The sequence below is a fragment of the Polypterus senegalus genome, chromosome 10 (genome assembly GCF_016835505.1).
Source record: "Polypterus senegalus isolate Bchr_013 chromosome 10, ASM1683550v1, whole genome shotgun sequence".
Lineage (NCBI taxonomy): Eukaryota > Metazoa > Chordata > Cladistia > Polypteriformes > Polypteridae > Polypterus > Polypterus senegalus.
Window position 1 is genome coordinate 180,565,849 of NC_053163.1, and position 15,185 is coordinate 180,581,033.

The 15,185-nt window shown below is 41.3% G+C and overlaps 1 protein-coding gene across 10 annotated transcripts in view; it reads right to left on the reverse strand.

Annotated features, from left to right (window-relative positions):
• The window catches only part of LOC120538390 (band 4.1-like protein 1), a 329,511-nt gene that overhangs the window by 60,930 nt on the left and 253,396 nt on the right, over nt 1-15,185 (reverse strand). For 6 of the 10 annotated variants that reach the window (XM_039767891.1, XM_039767892.1, XM_039767890.1 and 3 more), the window contains one exon: nt 9,696-11,666. The exons of the other annotated variants lie outside the window; for them this stretch is intronic. In XM_039767891.1, the coding sequence (XP_039623825.1) occupies nt 9,696-11,666 (1,971 nt within the window). The remainder of the gene's footprint in view (nt 1-9,695; nt 11,667-15,185) is intronic. 10 annotated transcript variants of the gene reach the window in all.

A 15,185-nucleotide genomic window follows, 5' to 3' on the forward strand; every position in this document is an offset into this window, starting at 1 on the left:
GTCAGGGAAAATGTAGAATGTAGAAGTCACTAATTGTGGTAGCCTACAATAACAATAGCACTGCATTGATCAAGTAAGTACTGACATTCTACCATCTTGTGCTCAAGCAACAGGAAAAATATAATAAGAAAAAAAGAAAAAGAAGCAAACATTTTCTTCCTTATTGACCATTGGTTCTTAGCTTTGATGAGACATGAAAGCATTTTGAAAATCTGAGGGATTTCTATCTATCTATCTATCTATCTATCTATCTATCTATCTATCTATCTATCTATCTATCTATCTATCTATCTATCTATCTATCTATCTATCTATCTATCTATCTATCTATCTATCTATCTATCTATCTATCTATCTATCTATCTATCTATCTATCTATCTATCTATCTATCTATCTATCATTTTCTGACTATCACCCACCAACAACTTAAGCGAATTTTTGCATTCCTTTCTTGCATTTTTTACTTTTACTATGCTACGACTTCACTGGTGGTAACCTCATTCATATTCTTGTGAGGTGACTCTCAGCATTTCTCCTACAGTTCTCCTTGTGTGTGTGTCAACCTCTGCCCGGTACATCCTGTCTCGATCACATTTGATTGAGCAACCAAAGCAAAACTGACGATATTGTTCAGGAATGCTTTGAGGAACATGACAGACAGTTGGAGGTGTTGACACAGCCTTCAAATTCTCTAAATCTCAATCTGAATGAGCATCTGTGGGATGTGCCATAAAAACAAGTCTGATCCATGAGGGTACCACCTCGCAATTTACAGGACTTAAGGGATCTGCTGCTAATGCCAGTTGAAGCCCATTTGGAGCCCTAGGCAGAGTTGATGGACGTTTCTCCTCATTGTCCATAGCAGGTAGTCAGCATTAATAGACTTTGACGTACTGACGGTGGGGAGTCCCCTCCAGTGTCCTTCAGGAGTGTGTGCCGCTTTAATAGCACAAATGGTGCCCCTTTAAGGAGTTTGTACACCTTGTTGCAGGGAGCAAGCACAATTTTGATTTCATAAACTGTGCCCAATGGGTAACAGTGCCCCCTCAGTATCATCAGAGTGTGGCGATCTGGTGGGGACAGAGTGCTGCCATCACATTTACTTTCATTAATGGCGCAAGCTCATTATCAACTTTGATGATTGGGTAGTAGTTTAGGGGGGACACCTTTGTTTATTATCTATCTATCTATCTATCTATCTATCTATCTATCTATCTATCTATCTATCTATCTATCTATCTATCTATCTATCTATCTATCTATCTATCTATCTATCTATCTATCTATCTATCTATCTATCTATCTATCTATCTATCTATCTATCTATCTATCTATCTATCTATCTATCTATCTATCTATCTAATATGGTCAATTGAAGTTTGATCTTTGGTTCTGGTACTTTATGATAGTCTGTTGGCACACAAGAAGGTTCAAACAACAAGAAATCCGCTTTAAAGGGCCATTTAAGATAAATCTGAGACAGGATTAGTAAAGCAAGATCTAAGACCTTAACCTGTTAAACCTTTTTTAAATGATTTGTTCAAATACAAAAGCAAACACAAAACAAGCAAATAACTGATTACAATTCTGAATTACCAGTCTCTCCCCCACTTATTCAAGGTGTAATCTACTTTCACCGTTCTCAGCCAGAATCCAAACCTGTTTTTGAGTTTCATACGAGAGAGCAAACTTTGAATTGTATACTCAGAAAAGGTGCTTGTCAGTGTAATTGACACCAAGGTCCATCTGCAGCAAGAAACAGCAGCCAAAAGCCATCATTGACAGGCAATGTTCTGGGAGAGGCAGAGGCAAGCAGGGATCAGGGGATCATGTGCGACCAGGCTGTTTTCTAGTCCCACCGCTGGACTGTGGGACACAAGCTGGGAAAAAATGATGAATTGAGTGAGAAAATAAAAGGAATATTGTTGGGCTCAAAGTTTATAAAGGTTGAAAACATTCATCCATGAAATGTTAATATGGTCCTAATGGTCTGCTTGCATTTTGTCTGCCCGTAAGCAGCCATGAAGAGGGGACTACATTGTGCTCTCTTCTGTCATGTAAGGGTGGGTCAGGGCTGGCAGTGCAGTGTCGAGAGATGTAATGGATTGGCAGAGGGGATGGCCATTGTCCTGTGAAAATAATAAAACGTGACAGACATCATCTGCAGCAGCCTTCTGTTAATTTAAATCTCCTAAGATGTCCTTTGGGACAAAAACTAAAGCGGCAGTCAGTTGTTACCTGGCACTTCAACATCATCTAGAATGGTTCACAATGAACACAATTCCTTTGAATGTGCCATGTTAATATCTGAATAGCTCTTGATCACAACCATGTGCTGAATATTTTTTTAGCTCTTTGGTAGATGTGAACATTTTTCAGTCTTGATGAATACGAATAATGCAAAAGAAAATGGTCTGCATGCTTTTCTCTCAATCTTTAGGATAAACCTGGAATTACTGGAAGTGTTTTTCATGCGTGAGATTCAGCCAAGGCGCGTTTTTAAAGAGAGTTGAGCTCGGTAGTCAGTTTAGTCTCCAACAGTAGACAGCAATCACCATTAACTAGTGTAATTCATTTCCATGGAAGCTTCACAGACCCTTTCTGGTTCAAAGTGCATTTGAGAGCAGTCTACCTGCCGAGGAAAGCACTGCTGAAGATTTTATTACCTCAGTGTTTGGTTTCTCTATTCGAGGTGTTAAAACCTAAACTCTATGCTGTCTTCCATGTCATTCCAGTCAATACTGATGGAAGAGACACTAAACTGTAATGACTCATCAAGACTTCAGCGCACCATGAAATTTTACATTACTCACTTCATCTCAACAAATGATGTTTGATGTGTTTACTATCTTCTCATTTGCTTGAGGCTGGCACTCTTCTGACGCATGGCAGTCAAGCACTCCAGAGCCAGATAGTCATTGGGTTACAGCACAGGCAGGCTCCACAAATCTAGTAGGAGGCAGCTATGCTTTGTGACTAGAAGCCTTTTCTTACACACATCAGTAACACTTAAAAAATTGGAATTCCATAGTATTAATGCATTAGAATACAATTTATGTTTCTCTCAGTCGCCCATTGTTGTGAAAATATTTAATCCTCTGCTATTTTCACCTGGTTTTACTACTTTCACACACTTCTAAGACTCCAAGCAGTGGCACTGAGGTTTACATTGCCGCCTCTCCTATCCAGTGACCTGGAGTTGAATCCTGCATCTGGTCACCGTCTGTGCGGAGTCTGCACCTTCTCCCTGTGTTTGCAGGCAAGTTTGGGGTATTCTCTTACATCCCTAGTGATGTACTGGTAATACAAGAGGTTGGAGGTGCAAGGCAGCAGAAGTAACTACTGTGCCACCACGTCACCAGCAGTAGAATTCCTAGGAGTAATATAATATAATATAATATAATATAATATAATATAATATAATATAATATAATATAATATAATATCTATATATATATAATTCTTTTCGTGTTTGTAACGGAAATTACGTATGACCACGCAAAACGGAAATTGTGTATGACCACAGAACATATTATAATACAGGAACTAATCACTTATATCGTCTTTATGAATTGTTATTATTTGTGTGAAAGTTTTTTTACTGATATTGAAAAGAAGTAAACACAAACATGCCGATCTATCCCATAGAAGTGCGCCCCGCGTCGCCCTCCACTCTGGACTCCAGCGCTGAGCCGTTCCCCCACCTCGCACGTTCTGACAGAGAAATTGTATTTATTCGTCCACGTCACTGTCGCGGAAACTGACACATTATAACTTTTTTTTAATTGGCAGCACTTGATAGTAGAAGAGATGAGGAAAACAGCTTTGCGTCTTTCTACTTTTTAACTGCGCCGAGCTGTAAACAATGTGAAGACGACACCGCGTTCAGCGGCGAGGGGTCGTGAGAACAAAGTGGACGCTCGGAGGGGCAGAATGTCGGGCTGCTCTGCCGGGTCGAGAGCGTCGCAGTTTCGGGCGGCGTCCTCTCTTTTCGCACTGTTTGTGACACTTCGAGTGCCCCATCGGCTCCTGGGAGAGTAGAAATCATTGTGAATGAGTGTGATCGGCGCCATCGAAGCAAAAGTCTCTTTGTAAATTGTGCTTCACGACTACTTACAGTCCCTTAAGGTGAGTTCAGGTCACTAAAACCCCGCAACATTCAAGGTTGCTTTTGTGATGAATTCTTTTAAGAAGATGGAGGGTTTATATCTAAGAAGATGTACAGACCTCTTCATGTTAAGTTTTGGACTTGGGAATTGTTTGGACCTTCTGCCCGTTAAGCATGGACAGGCAGCGTCCACATTTCTCAGAATAATTTTTCTTTTAAATCACAGGCACGTAGTGCAACGTTGTCAGGCAGAAATTTGCAGGATCGCATAGAAAATGTAATTTCTATATCACAACAATCGTGTAGCGCCTTTCACAAGAGATCTGCTACTGAGAGATGATCCAAATACATTTAAGCTGCTGTTAGTGCTACTATCCTGTTGTGTCATTGCACCTTTAAAATGTACTTTACCCGAAAGCACTGCTCAATGTATCTTTACTTCTTACTGTACATGTTAATGTTTTACTCTTTAATAATTTATATACTACATTTTATTTTTTTCCCTTGCACTCAGTGAGCGAAGCCACTGGGTAATCAGCTAGTAATATAATATAATCCATCCATCCATTATCCAACCCACTATATCCTAACTACAGGGTCACAGGGGTCTGCTGGAGCCAATCCCAGGGCGCAAGGCAGGAAACAAACCCCAGGCAGGGCCCCAGCCCACCACAGGACACACAGTAGGGGCAATTTAGGATCGCCAATGCACCTAACCTGCATGTCTTTGGACTGTGGGAGGAAACCCATGCAGACATGGGGAGAACATGCAAACTCCACACAGGGAGGTCCTGGGAAGCGAACCCTGGTCTCCTAACTGTGAGGCAGCAGTGCTATCCACTGTTCCACTGTGCTGCCCTAATATAATATAATATAATATAATATAATATAATATAATATAATATAATATAATATAATATAATATAATATAATATAATATCTATATATATAATTGACTAAGGTCACGCATGACAGTAAGCGCAAGTAAGACAGAGCCATGCCCACCAACTCACCGAGCCCCGCCCGCCAACTCTAAGACCATGATATACGCTCAACAGAGCCCCGCCCGCCAACTCTAACCCTCCTACCGCGTCATGGGATACGCATAACAGAGCCCCGCCTACCAACTCTAACTCTCCTCCCGCGTCCACCCTCAAAACCGGTCCCGTCCCCACACGCAGCCGACATGGCATTTCTTGCCAAGCATCTGCAGTACGCTTAGAAAATAAAGCAAACTCTACATGCAGCGAAAATTTACTTCTTCAGCTAGATTCCATGCTCAGAACCATCAAACCCTTCGCTAAATCATACAAACACATGCATCAAATTGCTCAGTCCAATCCAACAGCAACTGTACGAATGCTTTTCGTGGAAAACCCTAGGCAGAATTTATGACGCTACAATGCCCCGACAGGGGCTCTGCATCGGTCTGTCGTGGTGAACAAAGAGCTCAGCCGTAAGGCAACGCTCTCAATTTACCAGTCGATCTACCTTCCTACCCTCACCTATGGTCATGAGCTATGGGTAGTGACCGAAAGAACGAGATTGCGAATACAAGCGGCTGAAATGAGTTTCCTTCGCAGGGTGTCTGGGCTTTCCCTTAAAGATAGGGTGAGAAGCTTAGTCATCCAGGAGGGGCTCAGAGTAGAACCGCTGCTCCTCCGCATCGAGAGGAGTCAGATGAGGTGGCTCGGGCATCTGATCAGGATGACTCCTGGATGCCTCCCTGGTGAGGTGTTCCGGGCACGTCCAACCGGGAGGAGGCACCGGGGAAGACCCAGGACATGCTGTAGGGACTATGTCTCCCAGCTGGCCTGGGAACGCCTTAGGATTCTCCTGGAAGAGCTGGAAGAAGTGGCCAGGGAGAGGGAAGTATGGGCCTCTCTGTTCAAGCTGCTGCCCCCGCAACCCGACCTCGGATAAGCGGAAGAGGATGGATGGATGGATTGACAATGCCCCGACATGTCACACCAATGTTGCAGCGATTTTCGTTGGAGAAGATGGCGAACCGCCTGCCGAAAGGGACATTTGCATCTGTCCCATAGGCAACTCCTGTAGACAGATTTCCACGCTCAATATGAATTGCAGTCCTATGGTTTACCCACTTTTACTCCCTTACGGAGACATTGGCTGGCACAAAGATTTACAACAAGTGAAGAAGGCTTACTCAATGCCAATTTTACGCGTACAGATTAGCAATGAGGAATATACAGTATTTAGTATTTTGCACTCCAGCGGCGAACTATTCCAACAGTACGTCGTAGATGCGTGTGTTAAAACAGAGAGTGCGCGTCTCAACTATCTCAGATTAGATCAACAAGATTTGCATGTGGAACAATACAAAGGACTGTCAGACACACTGTAAGCAAATGCTGCAAATAAAAATGTACGTGTAGGCAAAATGATCATATTACCGTCCACATTTCCAGGAAGTCCAAGATACATGCAACAAAACTAGCAGGATGCCATGGCCATACTACGTAAATTCGGACAGCCTCATTTATTTATCACTTTCACATGTAATCCTGCTTGGCCGGAAATTCTACATGCACTGTCGGATACCCAAAGACTGGAGCGCAGACCTGATATCCCCCATGCTGTTTACTCTTCACAATAATTCTAACAACCAGTCTTCAGCCACGGTCAGTTGTACGAGGCATTTTCTAGAATTTGATCTTTCGACTCATTATCTGTCGTCACCACCAAAACACCTATTCACAACTGCGTCTTTCAAGAAGTATTTATTTCTTCTTGATTTCTGAATTCCTTCCTCACCGTTTTCCGTTCCTATTCTTACACCGCCGTATGTTACGACGGGCTTCGGCTAGTAATATATATTTCATCATTCTATTTTCAAGCCAATTCCAGCTTCCATATAATATAATATAATATAATATAATATAATATAATATAATATAATATAATATAATATAATATAATATAATATAATATAATATGTACTGTATGTATGAGACACATGATGAGGAGAAAAGGCTCATGCTGAGAGAATCAACTTTAGAGAAGGAAAGTATAAAACCAACGAGGAAGCAGGAAAAGTGCCTCAAAAGTAATGACTGTGTCTGAGAAGCAGGCTTTATATGAACGTGCTCGAGAGATGGTTGAAGAGATGTTCACGCACAAATCATTTCAGTGTGGACGGTGATACTTTCCTAAATGATATGAAATGAGAGCGTAGATGAAAATCATCTATTATATAATAAAACACTGAAGTGTGCATGTCCAGTCCCACTGACCAATCTGATTGGTCGGTTTGGCTTTGGTGCGATTGGTCAATTTGGATTTAGTGAAGCTACAGCAGAGGAAGTGCGAGCGTGAGGCACACGAGGTGAAGAAACAGCACATGAGGCGAGTGGATAGTCAATTTCAAAGACGGCAAGTATAAAACTGGCCAGGATGTGAGAACGCTGCCTCAAAAATAATGAAAGAGTCTGAGAAGCAGGCTGTATGAAAAGGCCCTCGAGATAGGAAGCGTCAGTGAAGAGACATTCAGGCACATACGAATACCGAGAAAAGGCGCTGAAGGTACATGTAGGGCAAGAGATAGCAAATATTTTTAAATGATTCCATTACTTGTCTAGCATGGCTAGTTTTAGTATATAAAAACACCATTTTCAAATGAAAACACAGTAGTGTGGATGTACTGTAGCTAATGATTGAGAGTAGGACTTGAACTTGAGCAGCTGGATCCATGAGACAGCAGCATTAATAAATAAGCCACTATGCCAAATATAATATAATATAATATAATATAATATAATATAATATAATATAATATAATATAATATAATATAATATAATATAATACTATGAAAAAAATTGAAATGTCAGGTAATTATAAGGAACTACTCTGGCCGTCTTTCTCCTAGGAGGTTTCGTTTTGCTGATGTGCTTGCATTGCTTATGTATTAGCGGCTAAGCGACTTTGTCTTTCTTCAGAGGTTTCATTTTGCCAATGTTTTCGCCTCACTTGTGTATTAGTGGACGGAGGAAAAGTAAAAGGGATACCGTTTTGCTGATGTACTCGCCACACTTCTATAATAGCAGATAAGCGAGTGACTCTCTCTTCGGAGGTTTCGTTTTGCTGATGTGTTGGCCTCACTTTCATATCCTCGGAGGTGGAGCCCTTACTCCGACTCCACCTCTCACTTCTGGGCCAGACAGACACACACACTTTCACGAGTACACGTTTATATATAAGATATAATATATGTTGATGCATGTCTAGGTGTTTCTCTACATTTACTGTATATAAATATACATAGTGTATATACAGGATGGGCAAAAGTAGATTTACAGTTGTAAAGTACGCAAAACACAGAGTTTATTCTTGTATTTATTTATTATTAATTATTGTATTGTTTGTCTTTTTTATTGTCTTATTATTTGTCTTCTTATTATCTTATTATTATTATTGTTATTAGCAAGTAGACTACAAGAGTGAGTAAGTAATTAAGGCCTGCAATGTCAGCACTTTCGAGATTGTACCTAAGTGCACTGTGCCATTGTGACATTCTTTTCATTTAATAAAGTTAATATAGCTATTGTAATAATCATAATCTGCATGTCTTTTTCCATACAGACAACAGCAAACTTACTTTTGCCCACTTCATTCACACACACACACACACATACAGGCGTATATTTAAGTGTCAAAGCACCACTGTAATTGTGTTATTCCATAAGGATGACAGATGACACAATCACAAATAACAAACAGAATATAATTATTCTCACACCTGCTTACTTTAATTAAAGGTGGCAGCAGCGGCCACAAGACCTGAAACAGCCCTGGATGAGATGCCAGTCCATCACAGGGTCCTCTGGCACATTCACCCCACTCATGCTCCATTGTGATTGACCTCACCAACATGTCTTTGGAAATGTGGGATGAAACTGAAGTACCCAAAAGAAACCCGACACAGACACGGGTGGAAAGTGCAAACTCTACACATACTGGGCACCCTGTTCAAACCTGGGATGCCATATCTTTGAGGCAGCAGGTCTAACCACCGCAGCACCATCCCATCCACAATTGATATACTTTGCTGTGTTTACATTTGTGAAAGTAGTGAAAATAGCCCTGGAACACAGGATTAAATCTGAGTCAGATGATAATGTGAGCTGGCTGCTGATATTATGATATTTATGATCAAACCCAATGAAGAAAATGTGTTACAAATGGCAAAGGGCAGAAACAAACCAGCAAGCATAAGCGGAGAAAAGAAAGAAACCAAAAAAGCATACTGCAAAGCCAAAGCATGATCTGAATTTCTGCCTAACAGTCATGACGCAAGCCCATAAGGTGAGTGATGATGACACAAGCAAGCTTCGGTAATGATGCATTTTAAAATCCACAGGTCATGATGGCAGCAGCCTCAGCAGGACCGGTCGATGAGCAACACCAAAAGTGCTCGTAGCACTTTCATATTCTGTGTTGATATGTGCACGGAGAATAAATTAAAAGGGCTATGGAATTGCAAAGCTCTTTGAAGCACATGCCATGTTTGTCGTTTAGGGTTGTTGCCTTAGTATTCTTTAAAGGGCACAGATGCCAAGATGATTTACCACATGTCTTTTCTTTAAAACCTCGGGAGCCTGGTCTCTTGGTAAACTGCGACTGACTCTATGTATTACTCCGTGGTCTTGGTCTTTCAATGGCTCATCTATAGGCTCAGGCCAAGCTTTGGCTTCTTTTGCTTGTTTGTCAAAATGTTGCTTGTTCAGGTGTCTACAGTCAGATACACTTTGGTCTCCAGATGTTTTTGAACAAATAAACTGCTTTTCCATAAATGAGGATTCTCTTGGATTGTCTTCTCTAATTTTTCCCAGAATAAACTCAGTAGAAGAGTCTGCAGTTTTGGAGGATTGGGTATCAGTGGTCTTCTTCTGTTTCACTGCTAAAGGAGGACCAGGAAGGTGGCATTTCTCCTCTCTCCCTTTAATGCTATTTAAGAATTCCTGTGCCTTGTCTTCCTCAGGATCCTTCTTAGATGAGCTTTCTTGACATATATTGTTTGGCCTATTGTCTATGTGACCCTGGCTAAGCATTTCAGGATCTGCTTTGTTCCCGTCTGTGGATACTACCTCTGGAGAAGAGTGGGTAGTTGAGATCTGTCCATTGTTCCTCATTTTACTTTCTTCTGCCCCTTGCACTAGGATCGCAGTGTCCTCTTCTGAAGAACTTGTAGGTATGATCGGTTCTCTCTGGTCCACAAACTCTTCAACAACCACAGCCGTAGTCTCAGTAACATCTACAGATTTTATTTCTTGTTCTTCCATTCCGGTAGAATGAGCCCTTCCATGAATATTGGTGACCAGCGCAGATTGCTCCCAACTGGCTGTTTGTATTAAAGGTATAAGATCAGACTGACATGCCTTACCTTTGTCTTTTTGCCCAAGGTTTTCTAACTCTGGCTGCTTCTTTGGTTCTGTTTCATGGACTGTGTCTGCCTTAACTGGACAAATATCGGAAACATTAAAATCGTGATGGTTTCTTAATTTCTCTTCATATCGTTTTTGCTCCATTTCTCTGTTCTTTTCAATTGGAAAAACTTCTGATGTTGACTCTGAGTGGGGACTTTCCTGTTGAAATTCATTCTGGGTTGAAGAACCCTTCTGGAAAATGAGTTGGGAAGAAGAGAAGTTACACAGAGGAAGGCTATTGTCTTCCTTTTCTTCATGATTCATTGGTTCCTGTAGTGTCGCTATTACTTTATGGTCATCATCAGGTGGAGGAGTTAGCACTTCTGGCACACTCGGTTCACTTGAATCTTCAATTTTCAGGCCACGATTGGTAATGGAAGCCCCTGCTTTGAGCTTTATATCTGTGGTGTCTTGGGGGCTCATGGAAGAATATGCAGCTGAAAAGTGACACTTCTCTTTTTGGACTTCATCCATCTGCAGAAAGGACTCAGAAGACATAGATATCTGAAAGTCATATTCTCCCATTTGCTCATTTTTAAGCGGCGTGTCATCACTGTTCGAAGCTTCTGAAGGCTCGTCTTCCGTTTCAAAGGACAGAGTAGCTGATTTGCCCAGATTCAGACTTTGTGGTCTCTGACTTCTTGAATGCCTCATCACAACATTCTCTTGTTGGTCATCAACATCCAATACCCAAGACCTTACTCTTCTTTGAGCTCCAACCCCTGTCAATTTCCCTCCATTTCCCGATTTCTCTTTCAGCCATTCAGCCCCTGGAGCTCTTGGTTCGTTCCCTTTTGTTTGTACTTCATGTCTTTCACCACTTAGATCAGAAAAGCCTGGCCCAGGATCTTTCCACAGAAACTCTGAGTCAGATGTTTCCAAAGAATCAGACCTCAGAACAATTCGCTTTTCGGTGATGACCCTCTCCTCCTTCATCTTCGTCCCTTCCAAGGCATCTCCCATTTCCTGATTGTTTTTATCTGCAGCTTCTTTCTCTGGTGCTGCTCTGCTTGAGAGGTCTACTGATTTCAGAGGAGCGGGCCTATCCTTGCCATGTTTCAACTCAATGGCCAGCTCCTCGCGCTTTTCAATAAATACCCATTCCTCAGAACCCTAGATGTTGGTATAGATGAACAAAGTTAGCATCAATCTGTGCTGCTCTTAAGTGCATACAATGTACAGGGAAGTGATAAAACATTAAACACAAGTCAATAACTGTAATTCTGAACACCAACTAATTGTATAATATAAATAAAACTGATCAAGGTTCAGCAAGGAAAAGAAAGCCATTGACCAATGAATACTTTAGGAAGCATTTTTACAAACTCACTGCTTTTAGAGGGTAAAACACTACACTTGTGAAGTATTGGGGCCAAGGAGAAGTTTATTTTAAAGTAGCCAGTGTATGGTACTGCTAGGGAGGAAGGGGAACCATAAAAACCAGAATGTGAGATTCTCGACATACTGAGGGGTACGCACCTTTCTTCTAGACACCTCTAACAGGTGCTACAGTTCAAATGACTCATGTATGCAATGTTGGACTATGGACAGTGGAGAGTGATTGTCTGGAGTATGGTAAACAAGCATCAGTACGAGATAACAAATCCTTAACCAAAAGCCCACCTATGGCAGATAAAACGATTCTATATGGTACAAGTCATTTGTGACCAGGACCCTAAAATAACCGTGTTTCAGCTGGTCATATACACTTACTGAGCAATTTCTTAGGTTTACTGTATTCATATTGGGTAAGGCCTCCTCTTTGTCCTCAGAATATCCTCAGTTCTTCGTGGCATGGACTTCACAAGATGTTGGAGACATTCCTATGAGATTCTGGACCATGTTGACATGATTGCATCATGTAATGCAGGGTTTCTTAACCTGAGGTCTGTGGACCCCATGGATGGGTTTCAGGGGGTCCATGAGAGTCAAATAAAAATTAATATTTATATTCACTCTATGGCCCAGTATTGTTGATTTAGAGTAGATGTAGTGGTAGTAATAGTAATGGTAATAAAAAATGTAGAAGTAGTAGATCAATTTTAATTTGCACAAGAGGATTGTATTTCATAATTATCATGAGATAGGTGGTCATTACTTTTTACATAAAAAGGAGTATTTTTTTTAGATTGTTTACTTTAAATTAAAGTTTTATAATATTTTGTGTATGTGATAGATGTATTAGAGTCCACGGATGTCGAACTCCAGGCCTGGAGGGCCGCAGTGGCTGCAGGTTTTCTTTCTGTGTATTACACCTGTGTATTAGACAGTCAAATCTTGATAAATAAAGTACATTATATTCATTTTATGCAAAGCTATGTTGATGTGAATATTTCCGGGGAAGGGGGTCGACAGCTTTCATCAGATTCTTGACGGGGGCCGTGACTCAAATAGTTTAAGAATCACTGATGTCCCGTCTGTAGATTAGTCAGCTGCAAATCTTCCGTTCTACCACATCCTAAAAGTCATCTGGTGACTGGCGAGGCCACCGAAGAACACTGAATTCATTGTTCATAAAACCAGTCTGAGATGACTTTTGCTTTGTGATGGGGTGGTGCATTATCATGCTGGAACCATCCATTAGAAGATGGATAAATTGTAGCCATGAATGGATGCACATGGTTACGTAGCAATAATACTCAAAAAGGCCATGTGATGATTATTAACGGGCCCAAAATGTGCCAACAAAACATTCCCCACACTAATATACCAAAGCCAGCCTGGACTGTTGACACAAGGTAAGTTGGGTTCATGGATTCATGGTGTTGACCCTACCATCTCAGCAGAAATCAGGATTGATCAGACCAGGCTATGTTTTTCCAGTCTTCAACTGCCCAGTTTGGGTGAGCTTGTGCTCATTGCAGTCTCAGCTTTCCGTTCTTGGCTGGCAGGAGTGGAACCCAACGTGGTCTTCTGCTGTTGTGGCCCATCCGCCTCACGGTTTGATGTGTTGTGCATTCCGAGATGCTCTGATTGTACAGAGTGTGTACTTGAGTGACTGTGGCCTCTCTTTCAGCTCAGACCAGTAAGGTCATTCTCTTGTAACCCCTCTCATCATCAAGGCATTTCTATTTGCACCATTCTCAGCAAACTCTAGAGACTGTTGTGAGTGAAACCTCCAGTAGATCAGCAGTCACAAAAATACTCAAACCAGCTTGTCTGGCACCAACAATCATTCCACGGTTGAAAACTCCTCATTCCGGAGTTTGATGTGAACTTTAACTGAACCTCCTGACCTGTTTCTGTTCGAGTTTATGCATTGCACTGCTGCCACAAGATTGGAGGATTAGAGTGTCTTATGGATAAGCAGGTGTACAGGTGTTCCTAATAATTTACTCAGTAAGTGTAAACCAGAAATCATTTGTAAGTGAGAGTAACAGTTTCTGAGGAGTGCCAACCTTCCCCTGAGTATGGGATCAAATGTTATACACAAAGGTCTATCTGGGTACACAGCATATTAATTTGTGTTTTGTTCTTTTTGGTCTTATTAACCAACACTGTAGAGATATAGTAATAAATTACTGACCACAAGTGCCATTTAATGTGTGAGCACCCAAAAGTAACGTCTGTTGTACAACATCATTACTTCTTCTTGTAACAAATATTTGCTGATACATAGCAACTGCCCCTAGAACATGAGATTGTGTGCATCCACGGCAATCAATACATGAACACTTCTGTCAAAAGTAGAAAAGACTACAACACCCCTTGAAAACCTCACATTCTTAATGACATCTGGAAGTTGAGCTAAAGTCGCTGCCCACAACAGGATTAAGACAGTGTGTGATTTTCACATAAAATGGTGGCCGGCTATCAAACTGAAGCGTGGACCAGGAAATGATGCCATGAGGGGCTAGCAAAACTATAGTCAGAAAACGCCAAAGAGTCAAAATACTCACTCGACAATGGTCAACATGCAAAACAAAAGGCAAAGGTCAACAAACAAAAGATTTTCAATCCCCACCAAACAGCTGTTCACCCTAAATAATGTCCCCAATCACAAAGTCACATGTAGCTTTAACGATGAAAGGCAGAAGAATTGTGTACTCAAAATGACACCTCAATAACAGAATGTACTGTAATTACAGCCCACAGTACCTATGAGGTCAGTCATGTAATGACCCAACATCACAAAATGGCTACAACGTCAGCCACGAGATGCCCATCACATGCATGATTACACTACAGTTAAGCTTAGGGTCGTGTGAGGGTTTATCGAACTCAAGGGGCACATCGTGACTGAGGTTGTGGGCATGACCCGACTTATCTCATAGGCATTGCAGGCCGCAAGTTAGACGCTTCTCTACCTCAATGATATCATTGATAGAACACTAAAAAAAAGATCAACAGCATGAATAATACTTTTTCCACAGATATAGTCTGTCCTTAATTCTCCATGAGGTATAAACTCAACAAATCGTTGATCCATTTTGATCTAGTGAGACTGCATCTGGAGCATTTTGGCTGAGACCTGATGGGAAGGACCTGGCAGAAACATCTGTTATAATACAAAAGAAGATTAGGGCTCAGACGACACTGAGATGCCTTCAAGTCGGGGGCCGTCTTACCAGCATCATAGGCCCCCAGGCAAACTGTTTTGATAGCCAAACAAAAACATACATAGGTATCAGA